The sequence below is a fragment of the Oryctolagus cuniculus genome, chromosome 3, assembly GCF_051225735.1.
Source record: "Oryctolagus cuniculus isolate XC-2025 breed Fujian yellow rabbit chromosome 3, ASM5122573v1, whole genome shotgun sequence".
Taxonomy (NCBI): Eukaryota; Metazoa; Chordata; class Mammalia; order Lagomorpha; family Leporidae; genus Oryctolagus; species Oryctolagus cuniculus.
Genome location: NC_142869.1, coordinates 20,362,105 through 20,389,896, shown reverse-complemented (window position 1 = coordinate 20,389,896; position 27,792 = coordinate 20,362,105). Strand labels below are relative to the sequence as shown.

Genomic DNA, 27,792 nt, shown 5'->3' with positions numbered 1-27,792 from the left:
ATAGGTAGCTGCCAGCCTAGGTCACCAGTCAAGAACTTCACTCACAACGACCCAGTATCTAGTCCACACAACTCTTCTAATGCTCTTTCAACAGCCTGTATGGTACTTTCCTCTCTCTAGGATGGTACTTTTGGTCCCTTCCCTAGAGCTGTCAGTAAAACAAAGCCTCTGGGTACCACTCTGATGGAGGCCAAGGTGCACTCTTGCCAAATACCCTCAACAAGATCTGCTTCTATCCAACTATCCCCAAAAGACTGATATTCGAGGCTTGAACAGCATATTCTGGAAAAGTATGTTAACCTGACCATTAGACCCTCATCTTTCAAGGACCCAGTTATCATCAAGATTAAAATAAATGCAGCACCTCTTCATGACGCAGAATGTCATCAAAAGTAAACTTCCAAAGAGTTAGCCAGGGAGCTTAGGACCAAAGACTGAAAAATCCAACACCACCAGGGCCCAGGGTGCCTAGCTCTTGGGAGCATTGATAGAGTAGGAGGCTCAACCTCTCAGACTCACGTGACAGTGCCATCTAGGATCTTTTCTCCAAGAGCTCTGAGAAGCAGGGCAGGCAAGTCCCACTTAGCAACCTGACTTTGATAAATCCAGAGCCTTGGGGACCAGCAAACTTTCCTCCCTGTCTGATTCATCAAGGGAGATTTACTCTTTACCCTGATGGCCCACAAGCCCAAGTTTCTATGAAGACTCATTTGTCCAGTAAGGGGAGGGATGTGGGGGCGGGACTCCCCCCACTCCAGGCCTCCTTCATGCCAAAGAAGGAGGAAACAGAATAAGCAAAATAAAATTCATAAAGCGAAGCAGTAATTATGGTGTGGTCAACAAGAGGCTGCTCCTCAGGCCCATCATTATGTGGCTAAATTTAACGCCCTGCACGGCCAGGAGAGCCGTGCGCCCGGGGCACCGTGTGTCCACACAGACGCCAGCTCCGCCACCTTCACCCGCTCGCCAGCCGCCAGGGCTGCCAGAAAGCAGGTCACAATTTTTTTATAGTCTGTTTACCAAGATGCTGTTTTTACTGCCGAGGTTTCTCTCATTTTATCTCTTTTTCCCTTTTCCCCAAACAGACTGGCCTGTATTTTCTGTCCTGTTTTTTTTTTTCTTTCTCCCTCTCTCAGTACTATTTTCAGAACTCTAATTTTATATGGTATGTCCCTTTTTTTTTTTTTTTTTGGTAAATATTTGCCATAACTAAGCCAGGCACATCCAGTTTAAAAGGCTCCATCCCACAAAACATCAGGTCTTTAATGATATGCATCTCATTAGTTTGCCCCATGAAAGGAGGTATAGAAAAAAAAAGCAACTTACAGACTCACTCACTTTTTATATCTAGAGAGACCTATATTTATATATGAGCACAAGCTGAAAACTGACATAGTGAGCCCCAATACAAGGCCAGTACAATGGTCATTTGATTCGCGCTTTGAGCGCTCACAAGCAGTTTCAGGAAGGAGAGGCCACTGATCTGTATATCACTGGGGACCATCCAGGGGGTTCTGACCAGGTCAGTCCAGCTAGAACCAGTCAATAGGCTCCTAGGGGTCGGTGCTGGCCTGTTGAGGGGAGCAAAACTCAGGGAAGTCCTCTGACACTAAATTTCCTAAAATGGCTAGAAGAAAACAAAGAGAGGCAAAGAGGCAAAGAGAGGCAAAGGCTCTGAGTTAAGAGAATGCTTAGAGAGATCCCTTCCACGTTAGAACTTCTGCGTCACGCACTCACCATCTGAAGGACTACTCCAGCCAGACAAGTCCCCAAATTAAAGGATTTCTTATTGTGCGTGTTAGATTCCATGAGTGGGGATTATATGGTTAAGTGTGCTGGTGGCAAAAAGGCCCAGCATCCAATAAGTAGTCTCCAGACACTTGTCTGTGGTGCTTATAAGCCCAGTTTGCTCCTCTAAGAGTATTAGAGGAGCCCCAGCACTCAGTGTTTTCACAGAGAAGTGTGCGGGAGGGCACGTGGACAGGAAGACCCTGTGGGGCTGCTTGGGCAGCACCTCATGAGTCGTCGCTACTTTGCAGAGGGCACTGGTCCAGATTCTCACACTCGGTTTTCATTAGCTCATTTAGGGATGATCAGGCTCTAGAGGATTGACAGACACTAAATACAAGTCATAATAGGCTAATTTAGAAATTAAAATACTAGATCACCCCGGTCACTGAAATATCTTTAGCTGCTTTTTCCTGGGAATAAACACTGAACAGAGTGCTACATGTTAAACACAGGAAAAAAGGCCAAAAACAGCCAATGGCTCTATGAGAGAATCCACATATAATGTGCAAGCCAGACATTCATCTCATCCTACTCTACCATTGTTTTGATGCTGGGCCAGATAAACTGATAAACTCCTTGGTTTTCTTTTTGTTGGAGTCTACATACTCTGTTGCTCTGTTAGTATATTTCCTCAGAAGTCACATAACCATTTTTCTTAAATTGCAAATAAAGGTCTAGAGGTATACAAGACGACGAGACATGAAGAGAGAGAGAAGGCAGTACATAGAGCAGGGTTCTCTAACCTTAGATCACTTTTCTGTCTTTTAATAAAGTTAGGTCTCTAGTACTCCTCCCAGATTTTTCCTACTCTTTTCTACTGCGCACAAAAAGTTCCAAGGATGGCTGTGTAACACGTGGCAAGGCAATGGAGAACACTACACTGGCCATTCAGAGCCCTGGGTCTTGGTACCAAATTCTATAACTGTCTATATGAGTTCTTTTTCCTTTTAAATAAAGCCTTATTTTTCTCATAAGTAAAACAAAGTGGCTTGGCAAACCTTTAGATTGATAAAGTCCCTTCAAGATCATGAAATTCTATGGCTCTAATCGTCTCTGCTAGATACTTTTTAAAAGATCTATTTATTTATTTTGAAAGTGTGATTTACAGAGAGAGGGAGAGACGGAGAGAGATGAGAGATTTTCCATCTGTTGGATCACTACCCAGATGGTGGCAAAGTCCAGTGCTGGGCCAGACTGAAACCAGGAGCCAGGAGCTTCTTCTGAGTCTCCCATGCGGGAGGCAAGGGCCTGAACACTTGGGCCATTTCTGCTGCTTTTCCCAGGCCATTAGCAGGGAGCCAGTTCAGAACTGGAGCATCTGGGGCTTGAATCGGTGCCCATATGAGATGCCAGTGTCACAGGCAGTAGCTTTGGCTGCTATGCTACAACACTGGCCTCTATGCAAGATATTTGAGATGTCACAACTTCCTTCACTGAGGTATCAGCCCAGGAGTTTGGGATTTAAAACCCAGCCTCATACACTATATATTTAGAAAGCATGGGCTAGGTTACTTCTGTAGATGGTCTCATCCATTTTATTTTGATCCTCATTTACCTCAGTCAACATGAGAGGGTACCCCAAACTGGAGGGTGCTGGGAGAGACTGGCATCTCCTTCGGAACTCATGACATTTGGCACTTTCACTCTGCTTGTCCCCAGTTTCTGGAGGCTGCAGCAAATGGCATGTAGTTCCCATCAACGACTCCTATAAATCAGACAACACCATCATCCTGTCTCCAAGCGCTGCCTCGTTCCCAGCTTTCTCCGCAACAAACTGCAAGGAGTTCTTTGGAGTAAACGATGCTCAGAGGAGGATGAACAGCATTAGAATTGCTCAGGCTTCCAGCCTAAGATTAACAGAAGCCAAAGAGCTTTTGAAGGATTCCCTCAAACCACCACGCGGAGGGAGAGCCCCTGAGACTGTGTAACTGAATAAAATACTTAGTGTGTCTTCTCCCTCGGCAGCCGTTCACCACACAAAATCCCTCTGAATGCTGAGGGATCCCTTATCCCAGCTAGCCTGGTGTGAACCCCAAGCCCCATCCAGATGGATCTGTATCCTCTCTCTCTGTTAACATACTAGACTACTTCAAAGAGGTCACAGAGAAATAGAATCAAAAGATGTTTATTCTGATGCAAAAAATTTAGACCCACACAAAGACTTTTAAATAATATATTTCCTATAAACTTTTAAAATTACTCTTTTATTTTATGTATTTTAATACTTTTGTAGACATGTAGATTCTAGAGGTCTAACCTCCTTTAAAAGTTCATCTTTCAAGGGCAGAAAACGTGTTTTAACTTTTCAGTATGATTCCACCATGTTTAATATTTTCAGTGGTACCTAATAGCACCATCCACATAGAGTTTAAACCTCTAAATAGAAGGGCTGGCACCATAGCGCTGACATACCATATGGACGCCGGTTCTGGTCCTGGCTGCTCTTCTTCCAATATGGGGCTCTCTGCTGTGGCCTGGGAAAGCAGTAGAAGATGGCCCACGTGCTTGGGCCCTTGCACCCGCATGGGAGACCCGGAAGAGGCACCTGACTCCTGGCTTCAGACTGGCACAGCTCCAGCCATTGCGGCTATTTGGGGATTGAACCAACGGAAGGAAGACCTTTCTCTCTGTCTCTCCCTCTCACTGGCTGTAACTCTACCTCTCAAATAAATAAATAAATTAAAAAAAAAACATTCTAAATAGAAAAACAAATAGAACAAAGATCTCCCACGTGAAATTGACTTCTGGCAATTTCTCCCTTGACTATTCCCTTATGAGAGATAACTACGATGCCCATAAATCATTCCCCAAACATGGAACAGATAACCTACCAACCTGCAGGAGTCATCTCTACAGGACTCACTTTCCAATGTGGGTTGCTATCCAAAACAAGTATTATCTACAAGTGAAGGGTATAGGAGATTTTAACACAGTCTAATTACTTACTCAGACATAGATGTGAAAATTTTAGGCAACCTTCCAAATCTTTTTCACCATAGATGAAAACTATGGTGTAAACAGAATAATACTTAGGAGGATTAATTGGAAATCAGAGAGTTTGAAATAAAACTTGGACCACTTTGCATACACTCTTCACTTGACATTTTAGCTACATAACATGTACTTTGAGTATAATATCAAGTTTTAACAAATATTTAAAGACAAAGTCACATCAATAAGATACTAAAAGGCTCATTTTTATATTTGTTTTAGATGTTTTAAATAGTTGCAATGGCTTAAAAATGGTGATATAAAATGTTGCTTGTAATACAGGTTTGCCTGCAAAACTCTCCACATTTTGCAACCTGTTTTATTTCTTTGGGTGCAAAGTGTTTTTGCTTAGTATTGTGATATTGTATATGTTTTGTCCTAGTTGTGTAGTAATGTTTCAGTCCACCATCCAGCTTTGGCCACTGAAACTGTACAGTTGTGAAGACCTCTCCCTTGTTTCTGTTAGACTGCTTTTCAGTTTTGTATTAAGTATCTTAAGTCCTGTAGAAAAAACGTCACTCCTTCCTTTAAGGCTGTTTTGTAATACATATAAGGACTGGAATTGTGTCTGTAAAGAAAAATATTCAAATATGACAATACACTATCTGTGTTTTCACCCTTCAAAGTGCTGTTTAGTAGTTGAATTTAAAACTACTTAATGTCATTTAGTAAAGTGACCAAAATGTGTAAAAAAAAAAAAAAGAGAGAAAATATTTTAGGTATAAGGCTATGTTTATGAAGCCAACAGACCAGGTAAAGCTTAAAGGTAAGTTACTTGATACTTTTGTTTTCTCTCTTAATTTTTATAACCAGAGACAGGTACCAGTATTAGAAAAACCTCCAATGCCAAGAGCTCTAATCTACAACCACTCACTGTGTGCCTCTATCTATAAGGCACCACAGTAGGTTCAGAAGAAACAAAATGAGCAAGACTACCCTGCCCTTTAGGACTGGATAAGCTCACAGGGGACATAAGTACAGAAATTCTCATAATACAAAGTAAAAATGGTGACATAGGAAAGACACAAAGCACTATTTGGAAGAGAAGAGGAAAAGAATGTAGCTTATATTTGTTTCAGTATTTCTGTCATAGCAGAAAAGCTTTGTAATCATCTAACTCTATTTTTAAAAAATTTATTTATTTAAGTATTTATTCATTTGAAAGGGAGAAAGAGAGAGAGAGAGAATCTCCCATCAGCTGGTTCACTTCCCAAATGCCAGCAACTACTTCGGCCATCACTTGCTGTCTCCCGGAGTACATGTAAGCAGGAAGCTGGAGTCAAGAGTAGAGCTGGGACTTGAAAGCAGGGACTCAGTCATGAGACGCAGGTATCTCAAGTAGTGACTTCACCACAGTGCCAACAGGTCCTTGCACTCACACCGCCCTCTTGCTTCCACCAACATAAATTTCTTTTCCACTGGCTTCCCTCTGCCTTCAAACACACAAGTATGAGTCTTCCCATCTTGTTTTTGCCTGAGCCACTTCTGGCTCCCCAGCTCTCTCTCATTTCCTCTTCCTTGTCACACTTTTCTGATGACAGTCCAATACTCATTGTCTCCATTGCCTTATCAACTGATCCTTCTTTAACTGTCTGATATTTAACCTTCTGATACTGCCCAAGATTACTAATTGCCTAATGATCTTTCCTTTGTCCGTCACCCATTCTCCTGGGTCTCTCCTGCATGTGCTACCAGTGGATCACCCTCCTCAGGTCGGAAAGAGCACAGGATTTGAGACAAGACAAACATGGGTCAATCAGCTGAGTGACTTTAAGAAAATTACTTCACCTCTGATTGTTTTTTTTTTTTTTAATCTTTGAAATGGAGATACTGTTACCTAGCTCCTAGGTGAGTTGTAAGGATTGAGTTATAACAGAGATAAAGCATTACTGTGTCTGGCACACAACGTGCGTTTTACGTCTGTTAGATCCCCTTTCTTGGCTAATCCATGGTATCTGGCTCTCTTCCTGTCTGCATTTCCTTCACTGCTTCACTGGTTCCTACTACTCCTTCCAATGATTGGTTCCCAAACCTCAATCACTGGGCCTTTGTCCTTTTCTCCGTTTTTCTCAGCAAAAGGTGCATCCATTCTCATGGCTTCCAATATTGCTCCTTTGCAGGAGGTTCCCAAATCCGTTTCTCTAGGTCCCTTTTTTCAACCTAAGCTTCATTCAGCCCAATGTTTTCAACTTTGGCCTTAGTGTTCTCACCTGTATGTCCTCTAATTAACTTAAAGTAAACATGCTTGTGAAAAATATCGTATGGTTTTTAATGAACTCTAATTATAAATAAGCCAGATTTTCCTTTGAATGGACTAAGACATTGTTAAATGGCCATTATGTAATGAGTGCATATTTATGAAACCCTTCCTCTACAAAGGGAAAGAGGAAGGAGACTCTATTGTGTGTCATCACAAAGTGCTCCAGACATACATGATGTTTAGAGGTTAGGCCTGAAAGAGTTAAATATCTGCCCGAAATAAGACATCAATAATCACTGCCTCAAAAATTAACTCTGGGGGGAGGGGCAGTGTTATGGTATAGTGAGTAAAGTTACTGCCTGCAGCACTACCATCCCATATGGTACCAGTTCACGCTTGGCTGTTCCACTTCCAATTCAGCTCCCTGTTGATGCACCTAGGAAAGTGGCAGAGGATGGCCCAAGTGTCTGGGCCCCTGCCACCCATGTAGGAGTTCCAGATGGAGCACCTTGCTTCAGCCTGGCCCAGCACTAGCTGTTGAGGCCATTTAAGGGGTGAACCAGCAGATGGTAGATCTCTCTCTCTCTCTCTCTCTCCCCTCTCTGTTTCTCTCTTTCTGACGTTCACATATATCAATCTTTTTTTAAAAAATAAAATTTGGACTAAATAGATTTCTTTTTAAAATATTTTATTTATTTTTTTGAAAGTCAGTTACAGAGAGGCAGAGGCAGAGAGAGAGAGAGACAGAGAAAGTCTTCCATCTGCTGGTTCACTCCCCAGATGGCTGCAACGGCCGGAGCTGAGTCAATCTGAAACCAGGAGCCAGAAGCTTCTTCCCAGTCTCCCATGCAAGTGCAGGTGCCCAATGATTTGGGCCATCTTCTACTGCTTTCCCAAGCCATTATCAGGGAGCGGGATGGGAAGTGAAGCAGCTGAGACTCGAACCGGCACCCATATGGGATGCCGGCACTACAGGCAGCACCAGCCTCTGCACAAAATAAATTTCTTTTTTTTCTTTTAAGATTTATTTATTTGAAAGGCAGAGTTACAGAGAAGTGGAGGCAGAGAGAGAGAGAGAGAGAGGTCTTCCATCTGCTGGTTCACTCCCCAGATAGTGGCAATGGCTAGAGCTGTGCCAATCCAAAGCCAGAAGCCAGGAGCCTCCTCCAGGTCTCCTATGCGGGTGCAGGGACCCAAGGACTTGGGCCATCTTCCACTGCTTTCCTAGGCCATAGCAGAGAGCTGAATCAGAAGTAGAGTAGCCAGGACTCAAACCAGTGCCCATTTGGATGCTGGCACTGCAGGTGGTGGCTTTACCTGCTATGCCACAGTGCCAGCCCTCTAAATAGATTTTTAAAATTGGAGATTTAAACCAAACATGAGGGGCTGGCACTGTGTTCCCAACTCCCAGTTTTGGCCTGGTTAAGTCCTGGAATTGCAGGCATTTGGGAAGCTTGCTTGCTCTCTCTCTGCCTCTCAAACAAAATTAATTAACTAATTCTTAAAAGTAAAAAGCAACAGGAGAATTTAATTTTCATAATACATTTCAAAAAGCATAAGCCTTGGGGCAGGTGTTGTGGCATAGAGGGTAAAGCCACTACCTGCAACAATGGCACCCCATACAGGTGCCGGTTGAAGTTCTGGCTGCTCCACTTCCAATCCAACTCCCTACTAATGGCCGGGGAAAAGCAGCAAAAGATGGCTCAAGTACTTGGGCCCCTGCCATTCATGTGAGAGACCCAGATGAAGTGCCCAGCTCCTGGCTTTTGCCTAGCCCAATGCTGGCCATTGAAGCCATCTGGAGAGTGAACCGGCAGATGGAAGATCTCTGTCTCTATTTCTCCCTCTCTCTCTGTAACTCTGCTTTCAAAATAAATAAAAAGACTTCTTTAAAAAAAAAAAAGTATAAGTCTTTATAAAGCTTTGTAAAAGAAAAGTTAAGAATGGGGCTCTTTGGGGCTGGCACAGCAGGTTAGGCTGCCACCTGCAAAGTCATCATCCGGTGCCAGCTCCCATCATGGCTGGTCCACTTCCAGTCCAGCTCTCTGTTGATACACCTATGAAAGTGCAGAGGACAGCCTGAGTGTTTGGAACATCTTCCATGTGGGAGACCTGGATGGAGCACCTGGTTTCAGCCTTGGCTGGCCCCAAGTTGTTGCAGCCCTCTGGGGACTGAGCCAAGGGATGGAAGAGCTCTTTTTCTCTCTGTCTCTCCCTCTCTCTCTGTAACTCTGCCTTTCAAAATAAATAAATAAATCTTGAGAGAGAGAGAGAGAGAGCAAGAAAGAAGTAACAACAAAAGAATGAGACCTTTTATCCATTCTTGCACCAAGATGAAAAGACATGGTGACCCCTGGTAGCAGGGCTCACTGGTTACTGCAGTAATCACAGTGAGAAAACCCCAAGAGAAGGCAAAAGTTAGGAGCCAGTGTTGTGATGCCCAACATCCCATGAGTGCCTCCCAGCTGCTACCCTTCTGATCCAGCTCCCTGCTAATACACTTGGGAAAGCAGTGGAAGATGGCCCAAGTCCCTGGGCCCCTGAACCCATGTGGGAGACACAGATGAAGCTCCTGGCTCCTGGCTTTAGCCTGGCCCATTCCTGGTGGTTACAGACATTTGGGAAGTGAGCAAGAGGATGGAAGATCTCTCCCTTATCTCTCATTCTTTCTCTCTGTAACTATGCCTTTTAAATAAATACAATAAATCTTTAAAAAATAAAATTAAAAGGCAAGTTAGAAAAAAGGTCATATATTGAAAAACCTGTGGCCATCCTCTCTCTCTGAAGACAGCAAATACTGGTGGGTTTGTGTTTTAAGCAAGGAAGGCCACTTCCTTACATGCCCAAGATTAGATTTAATGAGCCCAGCCATGATTTTCTCAGTCTGTCAATGGCACCGTGGTTCTCCAGATTCCACAGCTATACCACCAACAGCCTGACCCTCCTAAAGACCACCTCCATATGTCAATTCTCCAGCCAAAACTTTGAATGGCTTCCCATGAAACACAACACTAAGTAATAACTGAAAGGAGGAAGTGCTCTATCTTCTCCCTATGAGATGTGCTCCCACTTGAGAATCACTGCACATAATGGTAGATGTCAATAACTGGACTGAGATGGGTATTTCCTCCCATGTGTTACAGGAAGGAAAAAACTAGAAGCACCTTCAACAACACACTGATCCTCCAGCCCAGAATTTTTAATGCCCTCACCCGTTAGCCTCAAGTTATTACTTGGCTATTCTTACTTTATACTAATCCTCACCAACTCTTACTTTTATTTTGTCTCCTTTGTCCGTGTGCTTCCCACACAAAATGCCTTCCACCTAGCTCACTGTGGAAACCAGAACTAACCACCCAAGTGTAATTCAAGTCCTGCCTTTTACAGGAAGCTTCTGTGGGTAACTCCCCTACCTGCCCCCTATTATATCACTCGTTAAGCAATGTGAGAGCTTTGATGACGATATTATCAAACTTTGTATGCTCACAGAACCTGGTACAGCACATGTGCATTATATGGAATACTCAAAGGACAAACTAACTGCAAGTTTCTCCAGGCCAGGGAACTGACACACACAACAGTAAGAAGCATATTCTTATGCACCCAAATTGCATGCAGAGGATATTGAAAAAACATCCTCTGGAACTTATGCCTTTCCCAACATACTGAACAACAGGTATATGATAAAGGGGCAGCCCATCTAACAGTAAACTAGAGCGCTTGTTTCTTTCCAGGATTTTGTTAACTTCTTATTCCTTACCCTTCTGTGCTATTAAACACTTAACTGGCTATAAGGAGAGAGGCTCTTGGATTTCTCAGTAATAGAAGATTCAAGGTTTATACCAAAATTGAGACTACCTCCCAGAAAACATAAGCGTCAAAGAAATGAGGCAGGTAACTGAATGGCAACGTAACAGTGAGTTTCTCCCTTGGGTGTTCCTCTAGTTACATGTACATCTGTCTAGGTCTGAGGCTACCAACAGGTCATCAATTCATGGCTTAGTCCTAAGATGGGGAAAAATAAAGGACAATGGGGAGATAGGATTCCTTCACCCATACAATAAATATTTATTGAGTCCCTATTATGTGCAGAGGCACTAATCTAGACATTTGGGATAAACAAATGCATAAAAAAACATTCTTGTACTTGTTGAGCTTACATTCTAGCAGAGAGAGACACACAATAAGCATAATAAAATGAGTAAAATTTCTGGTAATATTTGGAGAGATAAGTGTTATGGAAAAAAAAGTAATTTTTTTTAAAAAAGAAAATATCTTGAGGAGAATGGATTGACAAGTACTATAATGGAAAATCCTGAGTAAGAAAGGATCAGCCAACTTAATTATCTCTACCTCCCTCCTCTTCCTTTTCCTGTCAGCATCCTCCATCCTTATGACACATGCTACAGTACAGGTATGGACAGGGGGCTGTGGGAATAGTGGGGAGGTACACCTGTGCCTGGAAGAAGAGCAGAGACAGAAGAAAAATTGTCATGGAAGATTCACAAAAGTGATGATGCTCATGTAGGTTGAAATGTTGGATAGGAGTTTGCGATGAGGACAAGAGAGAAACACACACCGGGCACATGGATCAAGCAGGAAAATATCAACACTGCAGTAGGAGAAGAGAGAAGAGTGCTAGGGTGGAGAAACCAACAAAGCCAGCAGGACCAAATGATGCATGACCTTGTGTGGCATGCAAGGAGTTTGAATTTCACCCCATAGGCCACTGCAGGCAACTGAGAACCACTGGAAGACTTTCAGCAAGAAAATGAAAAATCAAGTTCCTGTTTCAGAGAGACTGCTTTGACATAACTGCAAATTCAGTTGGAGAAGAATAAGGATTGTCTAGAAGGCATGTTAGGAAGCTACAACATGGACAAGTCAAAACAGGGGAGTGGCAATGGCTAACTGAAGGCAATGGAAGCTGGAAAACAGAGAGCAGATCCAAAAGACAGTTGATCAATTAGTGTTTGGAAGTAAGTGTTGGGAAACTCCCATGTTTCCAGCTTAGAAAACTGAATGGATGATAATACCATTCCCAAGATAAGGGATACAAGAAGAAAAATAGGTTTGGAGGAGTAGACTGTTTTGGACATGTATAGGTGTGGTATATGTGGGAATACAGTGGAAATGACATAGTGAAGATCTTAGAGTGGTATAACCATGTTAGAATGGCTGACAGGGGGTCTGAATGAGACAACCCAGAGAGGAGAGCAAAGGGTGAGAAGATCAAGGACATAATCCCAGGAAACACTAAAGGGATGGAGAGCCGCCCAAGGAAACAAAATAGAGCATTCTATGAACGAACTTTACAGAACTTTATAGAACAGCAGTTTTCATGTTAAAGGTCTCCCCATCCTCCCCGTGTGTCTTTGGTATAACCTCTAGCTTCATTAGAACAGCAATGAATGTCTTCAGAGCTTGAAGTATCTGCTCTAGCATCAAGCTACAACCAGACAGGGGATGAAGATAGTAACTAAAACTAGACAGGATACAAAAACCATGGCTACATTTAGGATGTTGAGTCAAATCATTGTTAACTATAGCCCCCAAATTCCTTGGTTAAGGTATTATACTGAGCAGATTGCTTAAGTCTTGCAAGGCATTTAGAACACAGCAATGGGACCGATGGCTACGCTGAACACCTTCCTGTGCAGATGGAGGAGAGAATTACAAAACCTCCATCTCTGCTAAGGGCCTCCTCCCAAAGGAAGACAACTTCACACAACTGCCCAGGTTTTGGTGTCAATGGCTGATTCCTACTCAGGAGTTGCCAGCTGTGGAGGGCGGGGCTCTATTTTGGGCTGCCTGCTATCCCTGAGCCTGGCCACATCTGGTTTGAGCAGCATGCAGCCCCAGTGACTCACACACCCATGCAAACCGCCTGTGGCTCAGTGGCATGCCCTCAGAATGCCAGCCTTAGCCCAGCTCCCTCCTCACCCCATTACACTGGGATAAATAAATAAAAAGTCCGCCAGCAGCCACACAGCCTGATAGCAACCAGATGGAGAGAGAGAGAGAGGCATGGCTACAGCCAGGAGAAGGAACTCCTTCCAGTGGACTAGACCGAGACTGGGCTATGCCGGCCATGCATCCTAAACTTTCTCTTTAATGCGTTCCTATGGCCATGCAACTACAGTTCCCAATTCTCTGATCTTCTACTCTGAATGGTGCCTCACAGTCCCTAGTCCTAGGAAGTGCCCTCCATGGGGACTGCACCCTGTAAGAGGATCATGGCAACAGATACCCCACCCAGCCCTGACTTGACCAGAGATTGCCAGCACTCTCCCAATAGTTAGCTCTCTACCAGCTGGCCCCTTTGGATTTTCTATAGATGAAACATCAGAGGCTGTTAGGGGAGAGGAAAAACAGACTGAATATGAGAAAATAATCTCTGTTCAGTCCTTAATTGTTTTTCTAATATTAGGACTCCAGAAGCCTCCCTGCGCTACTGCCCTGTGTGCTCTGTGTCTATGGCCTCTTGCTCAGCAATATTCCCAGGGAGCACAGCCGCTGACCCCAAGCACTGACCGCATGGCCCTCTGACATTGGCCCTGGCCCCCCTGCATCTTCATCCCAAGCTCTCTCCCTGGTTTATTTATCTTCCTATTCCATGTTGCTTATTTTGATGGCACATCCTTTCAGTTCAGTCTTGGGTGACCCCATGACCCTTCTGTGTCCTGTTTGTAAGACCTCGGGCAAGCAGAGTAACTGAAAAGATGCAGTAGCCTTGAGGAGTTCTACAGCCCCAGGAGGAAACACTTCAGTTCCAGCAGCTACACAGGACATGCTGAGGACAGAGCAATGACCCCAGAGGTCACAACAATTCCATCTTACCTGAGTCCAAATGTCTCCCCCAGCTGGCATGGACAAACAGCTAAAGCAGAAAAAAAAATGGGGATCAGCCTAGACTGAGTCAAGAAATAGAGATTCAAGGCAGGCATTTGGCACAGCAGTTAAGACACTGCTTAGGATGCCCACATACTCTTTCAGAAGCCTGGGTTTGAGTCCTGGTTCCATTTTCTATTCTGATAAATCTATACCCTGGGAGGCAATAGATGATAGTTCAAGCATTTAGGTCTCTGACACTCATGTGGGAGACCTGCACTAAGTGCCTGGCTCCTGGCTTCTGGATGGTTCTGCCCTGGCAATTGCAGGCATTTAAGCAGTAAACCAGTAGACAGAAGATCTCTCTCTCTCTCTCTCTCTTTCAAATAAAAATAGATAAATATTTTTAAAAATCAAATGCATGGCAGGCGCCATGGCTCAATAGGCTAATCCTTTGCCTGCAGTGCCGGCACACCGGGTTCTAGTCCCGGTCAGGGCACCAGATTGTGTCCCGGTTGCCCCTCTTCCAGGCCAGCTCTCTGCTGTGGCCCGGGAGTGCAGTGGAAGATGGCCCAAGTGCTTGGGTCCTGCACCTGCATGGGAGACCAGGAGAAACATCTGGCTCCTGGCTTCGGAGAAGCACAGTGCGCCGGCCACAGCGCACCAGCCGCAGCGGCCATTGGAGGGTGAACCAATGGTAATGAAAGACTTTTCTCTCTGTCTCTCTCTCACTGTCCACTCTGCCTGTCAAAAAATAAAAATAAAAAATAAAAATAAATCAAAAGCATGTTATTATAAAATCATGCCTGGGGCCAATGTTGTGGTACAGTACATTAAGCCATCACTTGGGATGCCCATAACCCATACCTGAGTGCCTGGATATGTGCTTCTCACCCAACTTCCACTAATAGGCAGCAGATAATGGCTCAAGTGCTAAGTCCTTGCCACCCACATGGGAGACTTGGATAGAGTTCCAGGCTCTTTGGCCTTGCCTAGCCCTGGCTGTTATGGGCAATTAGAGTGTGAACTAGCAGATGGAAGATCTCTTATGCCTGCCTCTCAATCTCTCAATCTCTCTCTCTCTCGCTCTCTCCCCCTTTCAAATAAAAAATGAATAAATAAACTTAAAATCATGCATGGATTTTAAAATTAAAAATAAATAAAAAGAAATGGAGCAGTCCTAGGTGTATGATTTTGGGCCAGTTACTTAACCTCTTTGGGGCTCAATTTCTTCATCTATAAAATGGAATGTAGGGTCAGACATGTGGCCTAGCTGTTAAGCTACCTATTAACAATGACACCCACAACCTATATCAAGTTCAGTACCCACCTCCAATTTCCTGCTAATGCAGATCCTCAGAGGCAGCATTAATGGCCCAAGTGACCAGGCTCCTGCCACCCCCGTTGGAGGTCTATATTGAAGTCCCAGATCCCAGCTTTGGCCTGGCTCAGTCCTGGCCATTGCAGACATTTGGGGAATAAACTAGCACATGAGAGCTCTTCCCTCTCTTTGCCTCTCAAATAAATTAATAAATACACAAATAAATAAATTGAAGGAATGCTACATCTCTCAAATCCTTTCCACATATAATAAAATGCCATATATTTATGAGGCTTGGCTGTGTTCCATCTAGAACCTATAGGATCAATACATTTTATTTTATTTTATTTTATTTTATTTTGACAGGCAGAGTGGACAATGAGAGAGAGAAAGACAGAGAGAAAGGTCTTCCTTTTACCATTGGTTCACCCCCTAATGGCTGCTGTGGCCGGCATGCTGTGGCCGGCGCACCGTGCTGATCCGAAGCCAGGTGCCAGGTACTTCTCCTGGTCTCCCATGCGGGTGCAGGGCCCAAGGACCTGGGCCATCCTCCACTGCACTCCCAGGCCACAGCAGAGAGCTGGACTGGAAGAGGAGCAACTGGGACAGAATCCGGTGCCCTGACCAGGACTAGAACCCGGTGTGCCGGCGCTGCAGGCGGAGGAGTAGCCACGGCGCCGGCCAGGATCAATACTCTTTTTTTTTTTTTTTTTTTTTGACAGGCAGAGTGGACAGTGAGAGAGAGAGAGACAGAGAGAAAGGTCTTCCTTTGCCGTTGGTTCACCCTCCAATGGCCGCCGCGGCTGACGCGCTGCGGCCGGCGCACCGCGCTGATCCGATGGCAGGAGCCAGGAGCCAGGTGCTTTTCCTGGTCTCCCATGGGGTGCAGGGCCCAAGGACCTGGGCCATCCTCCACTGCACTCCCTGGCCACAGCAGAGGGCTGGCCTGGAAGAGGGGCAACCGGGACAGAATCCGGCGCCCCAACCGGGACTAGAACCCGGTGTGCCGGCGCCGCTAGGCGGAGGATTAGCCTAGTGAGCCGCGGCGCCGGCCCTCAATACTCTTTTAAAAATATATTTATTTTATTTGGAAGGCAGAGTTACAGAGAGACAGAAGGAGAGAGGGAGAGAGAGAGATCTTCCATCTGTTGGTTCACTCCCCAAATGACTACAAAGACAGGAGCTGGGCCAAACCAAAAACAGGAACCAGGAGCTTCTTCCAGGTCTCCCACATGGGTGCAGGGGCCCAACTACTTGAGCTACCTTCCGCTGCTTTCCTAGGCACATTAGCAGGAAGTTGGATCAGAAGTGGAGCAGCCGGGCATTGAACCGATGCCCATATAGGATGTCGGCGTTGCAGGAGGTGGTTTAACTCACTATACTACAGCACTGGTCCCTGATCAATACTCTTGAAAGTATTGCAGCTCAATTCACAATAGCTAAGATATGAAATCAACCCAGATGTCCATCAACTGAAAACTGGATAAAGAAATTATGGGATATGTATATCATGCAATACTATAGTGGAAAAAAAATCCTGTCATTTGCAACAAAACAGGTACAACTGGAAACCATTATACTTAGTGAAATTATCCAGTCCCCAAAAGACAAATATATATTCTCCCTTATCTGTAGTAACTAATAGAGTACCTAAAAGGTACTCTATAGAAGTGATATTGACACTTTGAGATGCAATGATTTTGAACAGCCCTTGTCTTGACTGTTGAGGAATAGTTCTTTTTTTCCCCCATACTATTTGTTGAACTCTTTACTTAGTGTGGGATTACTGTTATGAGTATAAAGTTAATTGAAATTAGCTTTTTGAAAAAAAATAAGAATGAGAATAGGAGATGGAGGAGGAAGAAGGGTGGGAAGAATCAGTATGTTCCTAAATGTGTATATATGAGATGCATGAAGCTTGTATATCTTTAATAAAAGATCTCTAGGTAAAACAGAAAAAAAAAAGTAGTTGTTTCCAAAACCAGTATTCTTCCTAGGCTAGCACCTGGATTCTATGTTTTCTCACTCAGTTTTACTGGGTTCCCCTCTTTCCAACAGTATGAAAGAGATGAGCCTCCAACCTTACAAATGAGATAACAGCACTCTGAGAGAAGTTGTTGATCCAAAGTTGCAAATGAACCATGAGAATAAATGAAGACATCAAATAGAGCTCTCTAACAAGCAACACTGTAACCACAGGCTGTCACATCACCACAGTTCTTAAAATCCTCTGGCACAAATTTGTCAAAATATTCACCCAAGGGGCCAGCGCTGTGGCGAAGAGGGTAAAGCCGTGCCTGTGATGCCAGCATCCCACATGGGTACTGGTTCAGGACCCAGATACCACACTTCCAATATAGCTCTCTGCTAATGTGCCTGGGAAAGCAGTGGAAAAACGGTTCAAGGGCTTGGGACCCTGCACCCACGTGGGAGATGGGGAAGAAGCTCTGGGCTTCTGCCTGGTCCAGCCGCAGCCATCACAGCCATTTGGAGAGTGAACCAGCAGATGGAAGATCTCTCTGTCTCTCTCTCTGTATGTAATGCTGCCTTTCAAATAAGTGAATAAATCTTTAAAAAAATATTCATCCAAAAATTTATCAAGAATCCACTACTTCCAGGCACTACAGTCAGAGCTGGGGATACAGGAATGCATTCAACAAGGTCTTTGCCTTCAAAGAGTTCACTGATCAGTGTAAGAGAATGCTATACTCTTGCAGACATATCAACATGTTGATATTGCCATGCTATACATTATAAAATAGAGGCATATGTAACAAAGAAATATTGTCTTTATAAGGAGAGGCCAAAACATATCTCTGAAAGAAGCTGAAGCTGACATATAAAAAGATGAATAGAAGGGGCTGGAGCTATGGAGCAGCGAGTTAAACCACTGCCTGCCGTGCCAGCATTCCATTTGGGCACTGGTTTGAGACCTGGCTGCTCCGCATCTGATCCAGCTCTCTGCTAATGTGCCTGTAGAAGAGGGCCTGAGCCCCTGGGCCCCTGCACCCACATGGGAGGCCTGGAAGAAGCTCCTGGCTCCTGGCTTCAGACTGGCCCTGCTCCACCCATCGTGGCCATTTGGGGAGTGAACTAGTGGGTGGAAGACCAATCTCTCTCTCTCTCTCTATCTCTCTCTCTCTGTCTCTCTCTTTCCCTCTGCCTCTCCTCTCCCTCTCTGTAACTCCGCCTTTCAAGTAAAAAAAATAAATCTTTTTTTAAAAATTACTAGAAGTTTACAAGACAGTTATGACCAGGGCACTGGGCATTCTGAGATTAAAAAAAGGGGGGGGGCATTTGGGGAAATAAGAAGTCATTCCATATGGCTAAAGCATAAAGGATAGAGAGGAAAATGTCAGAAAGTCAAGCTGCATAGGTAGGCAGACCCTGGATCAGGAAGGGGCCTCCCTGCTGCTCTAAGAATAAGCGTTGCATTGTTTAACGACAGCACCGAAGCACGGAACTCTTATGTCATCCTCAGCCTATGTTAATCTCCCTTATACCCAAATGTATACAGATAGAGAGATCTGTATCTGAGAGACAGATGCCTAGGACATTCCCATCACAATGGCCTCTCTTTTCCCATACAGACTTGAAATCTATTCTGCCTCAAGACTTACAGCACATACCTTCCTTCCTCTACAGTTATAATCGCTGCAGTATAGGAATTAACCCCAAGGACTATGGGGCCATTCTCAGTCAAATGTAGAGAGACAGACCTGATGGTTCTAAGCCAAGAATGCCTGGTTTATGCCTAGCCCTATGAAAAATGCTAATTTGGGGTTCCAAAGAGGTGTGAGATACTGATCTTGTCCACAAAGAGCTTAAATATTAGCCTAGAAGACATGACAGGAATATGGATATCTCCACATAATACAAGTTGAGCATCCCTAATTTGAAAATCTGAAATGCTCCAAAACCCAAAACTATTTGCGCACCAACCATGTTACCACAAGTGGAAAATTCCACACCTGACCTCATGTGATGAGTCACAGTCAAAACGCAGGTGCACTAAAAATACTGTATAAAATTACCTACAGGCCATGTGTATAAGATATATGTGAAACGTAAATGAGCTTCATGTTTACACTTGAATCCCATCCCCAACACATCTCATTGCAACTATCCCCAAATCTGAAAAAAACCCAAAGTCTGCAACACTTCTGCTCCCAGGCTTTTTGGATAAAGGATACTCAATGTGTACTATAATAGCATGATTTACTTTCAAAACACAGTACCAACTTGGGTAACATGTATAATTAGAAAATGGGGCAATAATACTAAGGTGCCAACTATACAACCAACAAGTCCCAAAAGAGTTAGGGAAGCAGAAGAGCAATGTTGACTGTTATTATCAAAGGTCACTATTATTAATACTCCCCTGTCTGGCATTTAATAGATGTTTCTTTTGGCCAAGTTCAGTCCTTAGAAGGGAAATCTAGGCAGGAGCTTCTGACAGGCCACAATTATCTACTCCCCATTCATTCCTTTGCCAGTCCCCTTGTATAAACACTGTGATTTTCCAGAGCCTACTGTGCCCACAAGACAGTCCCCAAATGGTAGCCCTGAGCTTTTTACCTTCCTCTACTGCTGGAAGGGGCTTGGACAACTAATAACCACTACCCTTCACTCCACATCTAAACCTTGCGACCAGCTTTCAGCAACCAACAAGTTAACAACTTGTCAACCAATCTTTCCAAGGTTAGAGAATTCCAAGTGAGGTTCCTGGGTACTTTCACAGAGATGTGTTTTGTAAATGTTATTCATGGAGTGGCACTGTGGTACAGTGGGCTGTCACCAGAGATGCTGGCATCCCTTATGATTGTTCAAATCCTGGCTACTCCAATTCTAATCCTGCTCCCTGCTGTGCCTGGGAAAGCAGAGGAATACAACCCAAATACTTGGGCCCCTGCCACCCAGTTCCAGGCTCCTGGATTCAGCCTGGCCCAGGCCCAGAAGTTGTGGCCATTTGGGGAGTGAACCAGCGGATGGAAGAATGATTCTCTCTCTCTCTCTCTCTCTCTCTCTATCTCCCTGCCCCCCTCCCTCCCTCCCTCCCTCGTTTCTTCTCCTTCTCTCTCTGTAACTCTGCCTTTCAAATATATAAATCTTTAATATTTATTTATTTGAGAGGTAGAGACAGAGACAGAGAGATCTTCCATCTGCTGGTTCACTCTCCAAATGGCTGCAACAGCCAGGGCTGGGCCAATCAGAAGGCAGGAGCCAGGAGCTTCTTCTGGGTCTCCCATGTGGGTGCAGGGGCCCAAGGACTTGGGCCATTTTCCCCCTGCTTTCCCAGGCCATCTGCATGGAGCTGGATCACAAGTGGAGCAGCCGGGATTAGAACCAGCACCCATATGGGATGTCAGCACTATAGGTGGAGGCTTAGCCTACTACACCAGCCCCTCAAATCAATAAATCTTAAAGAAAAAAATCTAATCAGCCTGCTTTCATCCCCCCTTCTTCCCTGCATTTCCCTCTGAATCTCAAGCTTTATCAGACTTTCCACAAACAATTTTTTCGAAGAAAGGACTTTCCAACCATACAAGCTGCCCAAAATGCAAGTTGTCACTCAGGCACCTGGAAATGGGAAGTAAAGCAAAGTTGCACAAGTAAGAAGGAAATAATTACCCTACCTCTACCATAAATTGTTCTAAGAAGGAGTTTTCTTCAAATGGCTCTGTCTTCAGTCGACCTGTATCAGAAGGGATACAGAAAAGAAATTTGAGTCTTAGGACAAGTTTCCTATCTGTGAGATGGAAAGAAAACAGAGCACAAGACTCCTTAGGAAAAAACGAGAAAGATGCAGCATCCAGAGACATCCATCCCGAGGGAAAAGAAGGGTTGAGAGCATGTGAGCCAATAGGCGGAGAGGGGGTGATTAACAGCAAAGGGCAGGTTCAGCGGCAACATCTGCTCTAGGGGCTTTCCTGCCACGAAAACAAAGCTGAAACGGAATTTTTATTCTGAAGTGGGAGCCACGCAGCTTCCTAAACTCCCAAGTTCATGTTGCCCTAGTACAGTTTTGCATAGCTGTTGGCTTCCTTCCAAAGTCTTTCCTTGCCATTGCCTAGGACATGTCTGGACTTGGTTGTATTCATAGCTTCTATTAGCCACTTGAGTCCCAGTCAGGGACTCGAGGCAGAGGGATGTGTCACCTGGTATCAAGTCTCTAGTACCTGGTCAGTACCCAGCAGCACTAGGGAAAGCACTTCTCCAATGCAAATGGTTCTCCCCCTTTTCTATGACCTTAGCCTACCTGTACCATTCTCCACCTAACTCCTCCGAGAATGTCCTCTTACCTCGGCTCAGTGTGGCCCCACTCTCCCGGTACTCCTGGATCTCGAGATCTTTCATCCGAAGCAATGTTGCTAGCTCCCTCACTTGGTTCTGCAATGCCAGACTCATACCCATTAGAGGACGAATCAAATGTTGGGAGACCTTTAATGGAGAAGAGAGATCATCAATTAGTCAACAGATGTTTAACAAAGTGCTCCCTAAAACTGTATCAGGTGTAGGGGTATTCAGTACTGTACAACTGTATTCAGCACAGTGGGGTAAACTGCTGCCTGCAGCACCAGCATCCCATATAGACAACCGTCCCAGGGCTGGCTGCTCCACTTCCAATCCAGCTCCCTGCTGATGCACATGGGAAGAGCAACAGGAAGATGGCCCAAATTCCTGGGCCCCTGCACCCATGTGGGAGACCTGGATGAAGCTCCTGGCTCCTGGCTTTGGCCTGGCCCAGCCCAGCCATTGTGGCCATTTGGGGAGTGAACCAGCAGATAAAAGATTTCTTTCTGTCTCTTCCTCTCTTTCTCTCTATAACTCTGCCTTTCAAATAAAATAAATAAATCTTTTAAAAAAAGTATTAGATGCTAGAAAAATACTGAAAAATAAGTGTTTTTGTAGGCATTTACAGTTTCATAGGCAAGCCATCCATTTACATGAATATAAGCACATATGTATTAAATAAATGCGTTAAAGAGGTTCACAGATTTTCTACACCAAGACAGGAAAAAATAAAGGAGAACACATTACATAGCTAATCTAAAGTTGCAGGTTAAGTTGCCACTTGGGACACCTAGAGATACAAGTGCCTATTTAAGTTCCAGCTCCTCTGCTTCCAATCCAGCTTCCTATTAATGCATCCTGGGAGGCAGCAGACAATGGGCCAAGTGCTTGGGCCTCTGCCACCTGCATGAGAGACCTGGATGCAGTTCTGGGCTCCTGACTTCAGCCTGACCTGGCTCTGGTTGTTGCCAACATCGGAGGAGTAAACCAGCAGATGGAAGATCTTTCTTGCTCTATCTCACGCTCTCTCTTTCTCTCTCTGCCTCTGTGTGTGTGTGTCACTCTGCCTTTCAAATACATGAAAAATAAATAAATAAACACTTAAAAAAGAGTAGGATATGATAAAGTTGTTAAGAGGAAAGTGTTGGTCAATTCTCAACAGAGCCTGAGAGACAAAAGCAGAAATCCAAGCAACTCTCAAGAAAGTAAGTGTGGAAAAAAATGTGAGAGATGGAGCCGGTGTTATAGCACAGCAACTTAGGCTGCCACCTACAGCAGTTCCAGATCTGGCTGCTCCACCTCCAATCCAGCTCCTTCCTAATGTGCCTGGGAAAGTAGCAGAAGATGGGCTCTTCCACTCCTGACACCCATGGGGGAGACCTGAATGGAGTTTGGGGCTCCTGGTTTTGGACTAGCCCTGGTCGCTGTGGCCATGTGGGGAGTGAACCAGCAAATGAAAGATCTCTTTCTTTATGTCTCTCTCTTTCTGTATAACTTTTCCTTTGAGTTAAATAAATCTTAAAAAAAAAAAAAAAAGTGAAAGTGAAAGTGGACATGGCTAAAACAGAGCATGGTAGTTGGAGAATATGAGCAAACACAAATTAACAGAGAAACAGAGAGCTTTGAAGGTCAGATTAGATCAAGAAACAAATTAAGAGCCACATCAGGGCTGATGATAGCCCAAGATGAACCCAGAGTTTTCATCTGCTCCCACAAAACAGCAGACTCTAAAGCTACTGTAACAGAAGCAAGCCAGTCATCAAGAGCTTAGCCTAGGGGCTGAAGCTATGGTGCAGCGGGTTAAGCCTTGGCCTACAGTGCTGGCGTCTTATATGGGCGCTGGTTTATGTCTGGCTGCTCCACCTCAGATCCAGCTCTCTGCAAGGTGCCTGGGAAAGCAGTGGAGGATGGCCCAAGTGCTTGGGCCCCTGTGTCCACATGGGAAACCTGGATAAAGCTCCTGGCTCCTGGCTACGGCCTGGCCCGGCCCTGAACATTGTGGCCATTTGGGGAGTAAACCAGCAGATGGAGGACTTCTGTCCCTGCCTCTTCCCCTCTCTCTGTAACTCCACCTTTCAAATAAATAAATATTTAAGAGAGAGCAAGAGGCCGGCGCCGCGGCTCAATAGGCTAATCCTCCACCTGTGGCGCCAGCACACCGGGTTCTAGTCCCAGTCTGAGTGCTAGATTCTGTCCTGGTTGCTCCTCTTCCAGTCCAACTCTCTGCTGTGGCCTGGAAATGCAGTGGAGGATGGCCCAAGTCCTTGGGCCCTGCACCCCATGGGAGACCAGGAGAAGCACCTGGCTCCTGGCTTCGGATCAGCGCGGTGCGCCGGCCACAGCGGCCATTGGAGGGTGAACCAACGGTAAAAGGAAGACCTTTCTCCCTGTCTCTCTCTCTCACTGTCCACTCTGTCTGTCAAAAAAAAAAAAAAAAAAAAAAGAGAGAGAGAGAGAGAGAGAGAGACACTAGCCCTCTAGTCTCTCTAGAAGGAATAAATCAAGTCCCCTCCACACTTCTTTCTTTTCTTTTAAGATTTGTTTATTTGAAAGGCACAGTAACAGAGAGAGAGACAGATCTTCCATCTACTGATTCACTTCCTAAATGGCCATATCAGACAGATCTGGGTCAGGCCAAAGCCAGGAGCCCAGAACTCCATCGAGATCTCCCACGTGGTTGGCAGGGACTTAAGTACTTAGCCATCATCTGGTGCCTTCCAGGGTATGCAGTAGCAGGAACCTGGAACTGGAAGTGGAGCCAGCACTCAAATCCAGGCACTCCAATATGGGATGCGGGTGTCCTAAGCAGTGCTTTAATCTCGGTGCCAAATGCCTGGCCCCAAATCTTGCTTTTAACAAGAGGTAATAAGGACACAAGCACAGCCACACAGCAGTACGGCCTGGGTGATGCTCTCATATGATAATGTAGAGCTATGTAGAACAATCTTCAGTTCACCTACACAGGGTGTCCACTGGTCTGTCAAGGAAAATAATGAAAATCAATAATCTATTTGTGGCCGGGGAATGTCATCAGAATTCCTTTCACTTCTCTCAAGGTGAACTAAAGGAAGCACCAAGAAGAAATGGCCTAGATCAGAGGTCAGCAAAAGTTTTCGGGAAAGGGCCGGATGGTCAATATTTTCAGCTTTGTGGCCATGAAGTCCCTGTTGCAACTATTCAGCTTTGCTGTTGTAGCACGAAAGCAGCCTCAGACAACATGTAAATAAATGAGGTGGCTGTGTTCCAACTGAACTTTACAAAAGCGGCCAGCCAGCCAGATTTGGCCCACTGTGCCCCATGCCAACCCCTGCCCTAGACCTACAAAGGAACACTTTCAGACAAGATACCCACATGCTGGCTTGAAGGGAGGAACAGGTTCTGGGGGGTCCTGGAAGACATAAAGCCAGACCCAAGTCAATCAAGATCAGAAGTCTGCACTCTTCAGACTTTTGTGTTTTCATGTTCCATGAATTTTCCAGGTAAATTTACCACTAACAAAAAGTTCAACCATGTTACAGCTGGAATTAAGAGGAAAACACTTTTTTCCCACATTTTAAGGGCAGATTAGAAAAGATGGGATCTGGGGAAGACTTAGGGGGTCAGTGGCAGCAGCTTCTGTACTAGCCCCGGGCCCAGGAAATGCAGGGCACTGGCACACAGCAGAAGGCTGGACACTGCGTGGGTCTACAGATGCAGTCACTTCTTCCCATCAAATAGCACATCCCCACCTGGCACTGTCTCCTGGCTCAGGCCTTAGGATAAACCTAAGCCTCCAGGAAGTACTGGTCCAAACATGCACTTCTCTAGATCCAGCCCTAATTTGGTCTTATTCAAGGTGCCTTCCTTTGCAACTATTGAGGTCCCAACAAATTCTACTCCTGGACCCACCAATGAGACAACTTTTCCATTACTTACTAATCTCCCTCACCCAAAAAACCTACACCAGTGCATCAGTCTAACCTCGTCATTATCTCCTGACCCACTATCCCCCAACCCTTTTTTCAACTCCACTCTCTGTAATTCCATGACCCCTATAAAGCCGGGAAATTGCTTAACTTCCTCCTGTGTGGGAGCTCCCTATTCCACTCTCTACCGCCTAATGCAACTGATATCTGTATTCCTGTAATTGTCCTCCCAGAGGGCTCTGTGGTGCCCCAAAACCAGTCTCTCCCGATACCGGTGCTGCAAAATGCCCATGCTAAAAGGGACATAATTATCCTTCCCTTTCTAGCGGCACTAGGTGTTCTTACAGGAGAGGGGACAGGAGTAGCTAGCCTGGCATATGGTACTACCCAGATACAGCAACTGGCAAACACCTTAAATACGGAGCTACAAAATGTTGCAGCCTCCTTTATAAACCTGCAAGACCAGATTGACTCCCTGGCTGATGTGGCCCTTCAAAACAGAAGGGCACTAGACCTCTTACTAGCAGAAAAAGGGGGAACATGCGTATTTCTGGGGGAACAGTGCTGCTTTTTTACTAACAAATCTGGAGTAGTCAGAAACATGGCACAACAACTTAAGGAACGCATTGCCAAACAGCAACAGGAGTACCAGGGACAACAAGGATGGGATCTATTTTCCTCTTTTCTCCCTTGTTTCTCCCTTGGGTACTGCCAACCCTGGGACCCATAATAATTGTAAGGATAATTGTAATGATCGCTCCTTGTGCTCTCAGGCTCATAAAAGATCGAATCCAGGAAGCCTCCAGAGTAGCAGTCAACCAGATGCTTCTCCATACATACATGCCTGTCCCTGCGGAGCCCCAAGATACCCCAGTGGGCCCCTGTAAATGACATCCCCAATCAGCAGGAAGTAGTCAGAGAGATTCATCGTCGCTCCCTTTCCTATCATCAAAAGGTCGGGATGATAGCTTTGGGATCTGCAAGGAGGGAAGGCCTATACTTCCAGGAATGGAGAGTCCCTACCTGTACTTCCGGGCAAGAAAAGTCCTTGTCAAGGTCCCTGAGGGTGCCTAAAGGTCATCCAATGAGGATCAGACCCGCCTCAACCTTTAACCCCCATGACCTGAATCTATAAAAGGAGCACGCCCAATCTTTGACACTTGACTTCCCCAGCCCCTCACCCCCACCCCACCCCCCCACCCCCGCTCTGCTGCTCTGTTGGGACTGGTGAACCTCGCCCGCCCAGGAGCGGAATCCCAATAAAAGCTTGTGAATTAATTGATTCGTCTGCCTGGGAAGATTTGTTATGCACCGGACACCTTGCAGACTTGAACCCAGGTACTCTGATGTGGGATGCACACATCTTGATCACTAGGCCAGACAACTGTTCCTCGGAAAGCTGAATTTAAAAGTAATGAACTGGATATTTGGCAGAGGAAATAACTAAGCAACAAAACATTGACAGTGCCGCTTGGCTGCTTTTAACTGCACACAGTAGGACTCAGGAGCAGCAGCCCGGGCATGGGCACGACCTACATACAGGTGACATGCGCAATTAAAAGGGAATGAAGGCCGGCTCAATAGGCTAATCCTCCACCTAGCAGCGCTGTCACACTGGGTTCTAGTCCCAGTCGGGGCGCCGGATTCTTTCCCGGTTGCCCCTCTTCCAGGCCAGCTCTCTGCTGTGGCCCGGGAAGGCAGTGGAGGATGGCCCAAGTGCTTGGGCCCTCCACCCCATGGGAAACCAGGAGAAGTACCTGGCTCCTGCCTTCGAATCAGCGCGGTGCGCTGGCTGTGCAGCGTGCCAGCCGTGGCGGCCATTGGAGGGTGAACCAAAGGCAAAAGGAAGACCTTTCTCTCTGTCTCTCTCTGTCTCTCACTATCTACTCTGCCTGTCAAAAAAAAAGGGGGGGGGGGGATGAAAAGATTTTTTAAATTCACAGCCTAGACAGGGAGAGAGAAAGGAAAAGAGAAAAGTGCCTTCGGGGCAGAAGGATGAGGTGGAGAAACCACTTGCTAAAAAGATTATTGCAGATAAAAAGAAGCTTTGTGCTAATCAGCAAGACAATGGAGAAAAGACATGGAAGAGTATCTCAGTAATCTTTGAGCTGCCCCTCCCATCACAGGCCCAGAGCAAGGACACAACCGGCTCAGGGAACCACATGGCACTTTCCACAGGGTTGCCCGAGACCACCGTGGGATTGGCTTCTCAGCCAGCTAAGTGCTCCATGGTTCATGAGGACTCAGGTGTGGCCCATGCTGGCAGCTGACTTTGGTGTCGGCCTGGTTTTGCAGGCACATAAAAGACAAGAATTTCCACAGAGCTTTTGAAAGGAAAGCCTGGGGAGCCAGACAAAAGTTTGCTGGAGGGTCAGATCCTCTGCAGGGAACTCCTGATGGGGTGGTGTCTAGTGGAACTACAGGAATGAGCTAAAGTGGAGACACCAGAAAGGTAGAAC

General features: G+C 45.4%; 1 protein-coding gene across 10 annotated transcripts in view; it reads right to left on the bottom strand.

Annotated features, from left to right (window-relative positions):
* NHEJ1 (non-homologous end joining factor 1) overlaps positions 1–27,792 on the bottom strand; it is a 107,538-nt gene that overhangs the window by 66,095 nt on the left and 13,651 nt on the right. For 5 of the 10 annotated variants that reach the window (XM_008259186.5, XM_008259187.5, XM_051848142.3 and 2 more), the window contains exons 4-5: positions 21,437–21,575; positions 20,771–20,829 (exon numbers count right to left, since the gene is read on the bottom strand). In XM_008259186.5, coding sequence (XP_008257408.3) covers positions 20,771–20,829; positions 21,437–21,575 — 198 coding nt within the window. Of the gene's footprint in view, positions 1–5,900; positions 6,216–13,822; positions 13,863–20,770; positions 20,830–21,436; positions 21,576–27,792 lie in introns of those variants that run through there. The other 5 variants (XR_016231869.1, XR_016231868.1, XR_016231870.1 and 2 more) reach the window with 2 other exon arrangements.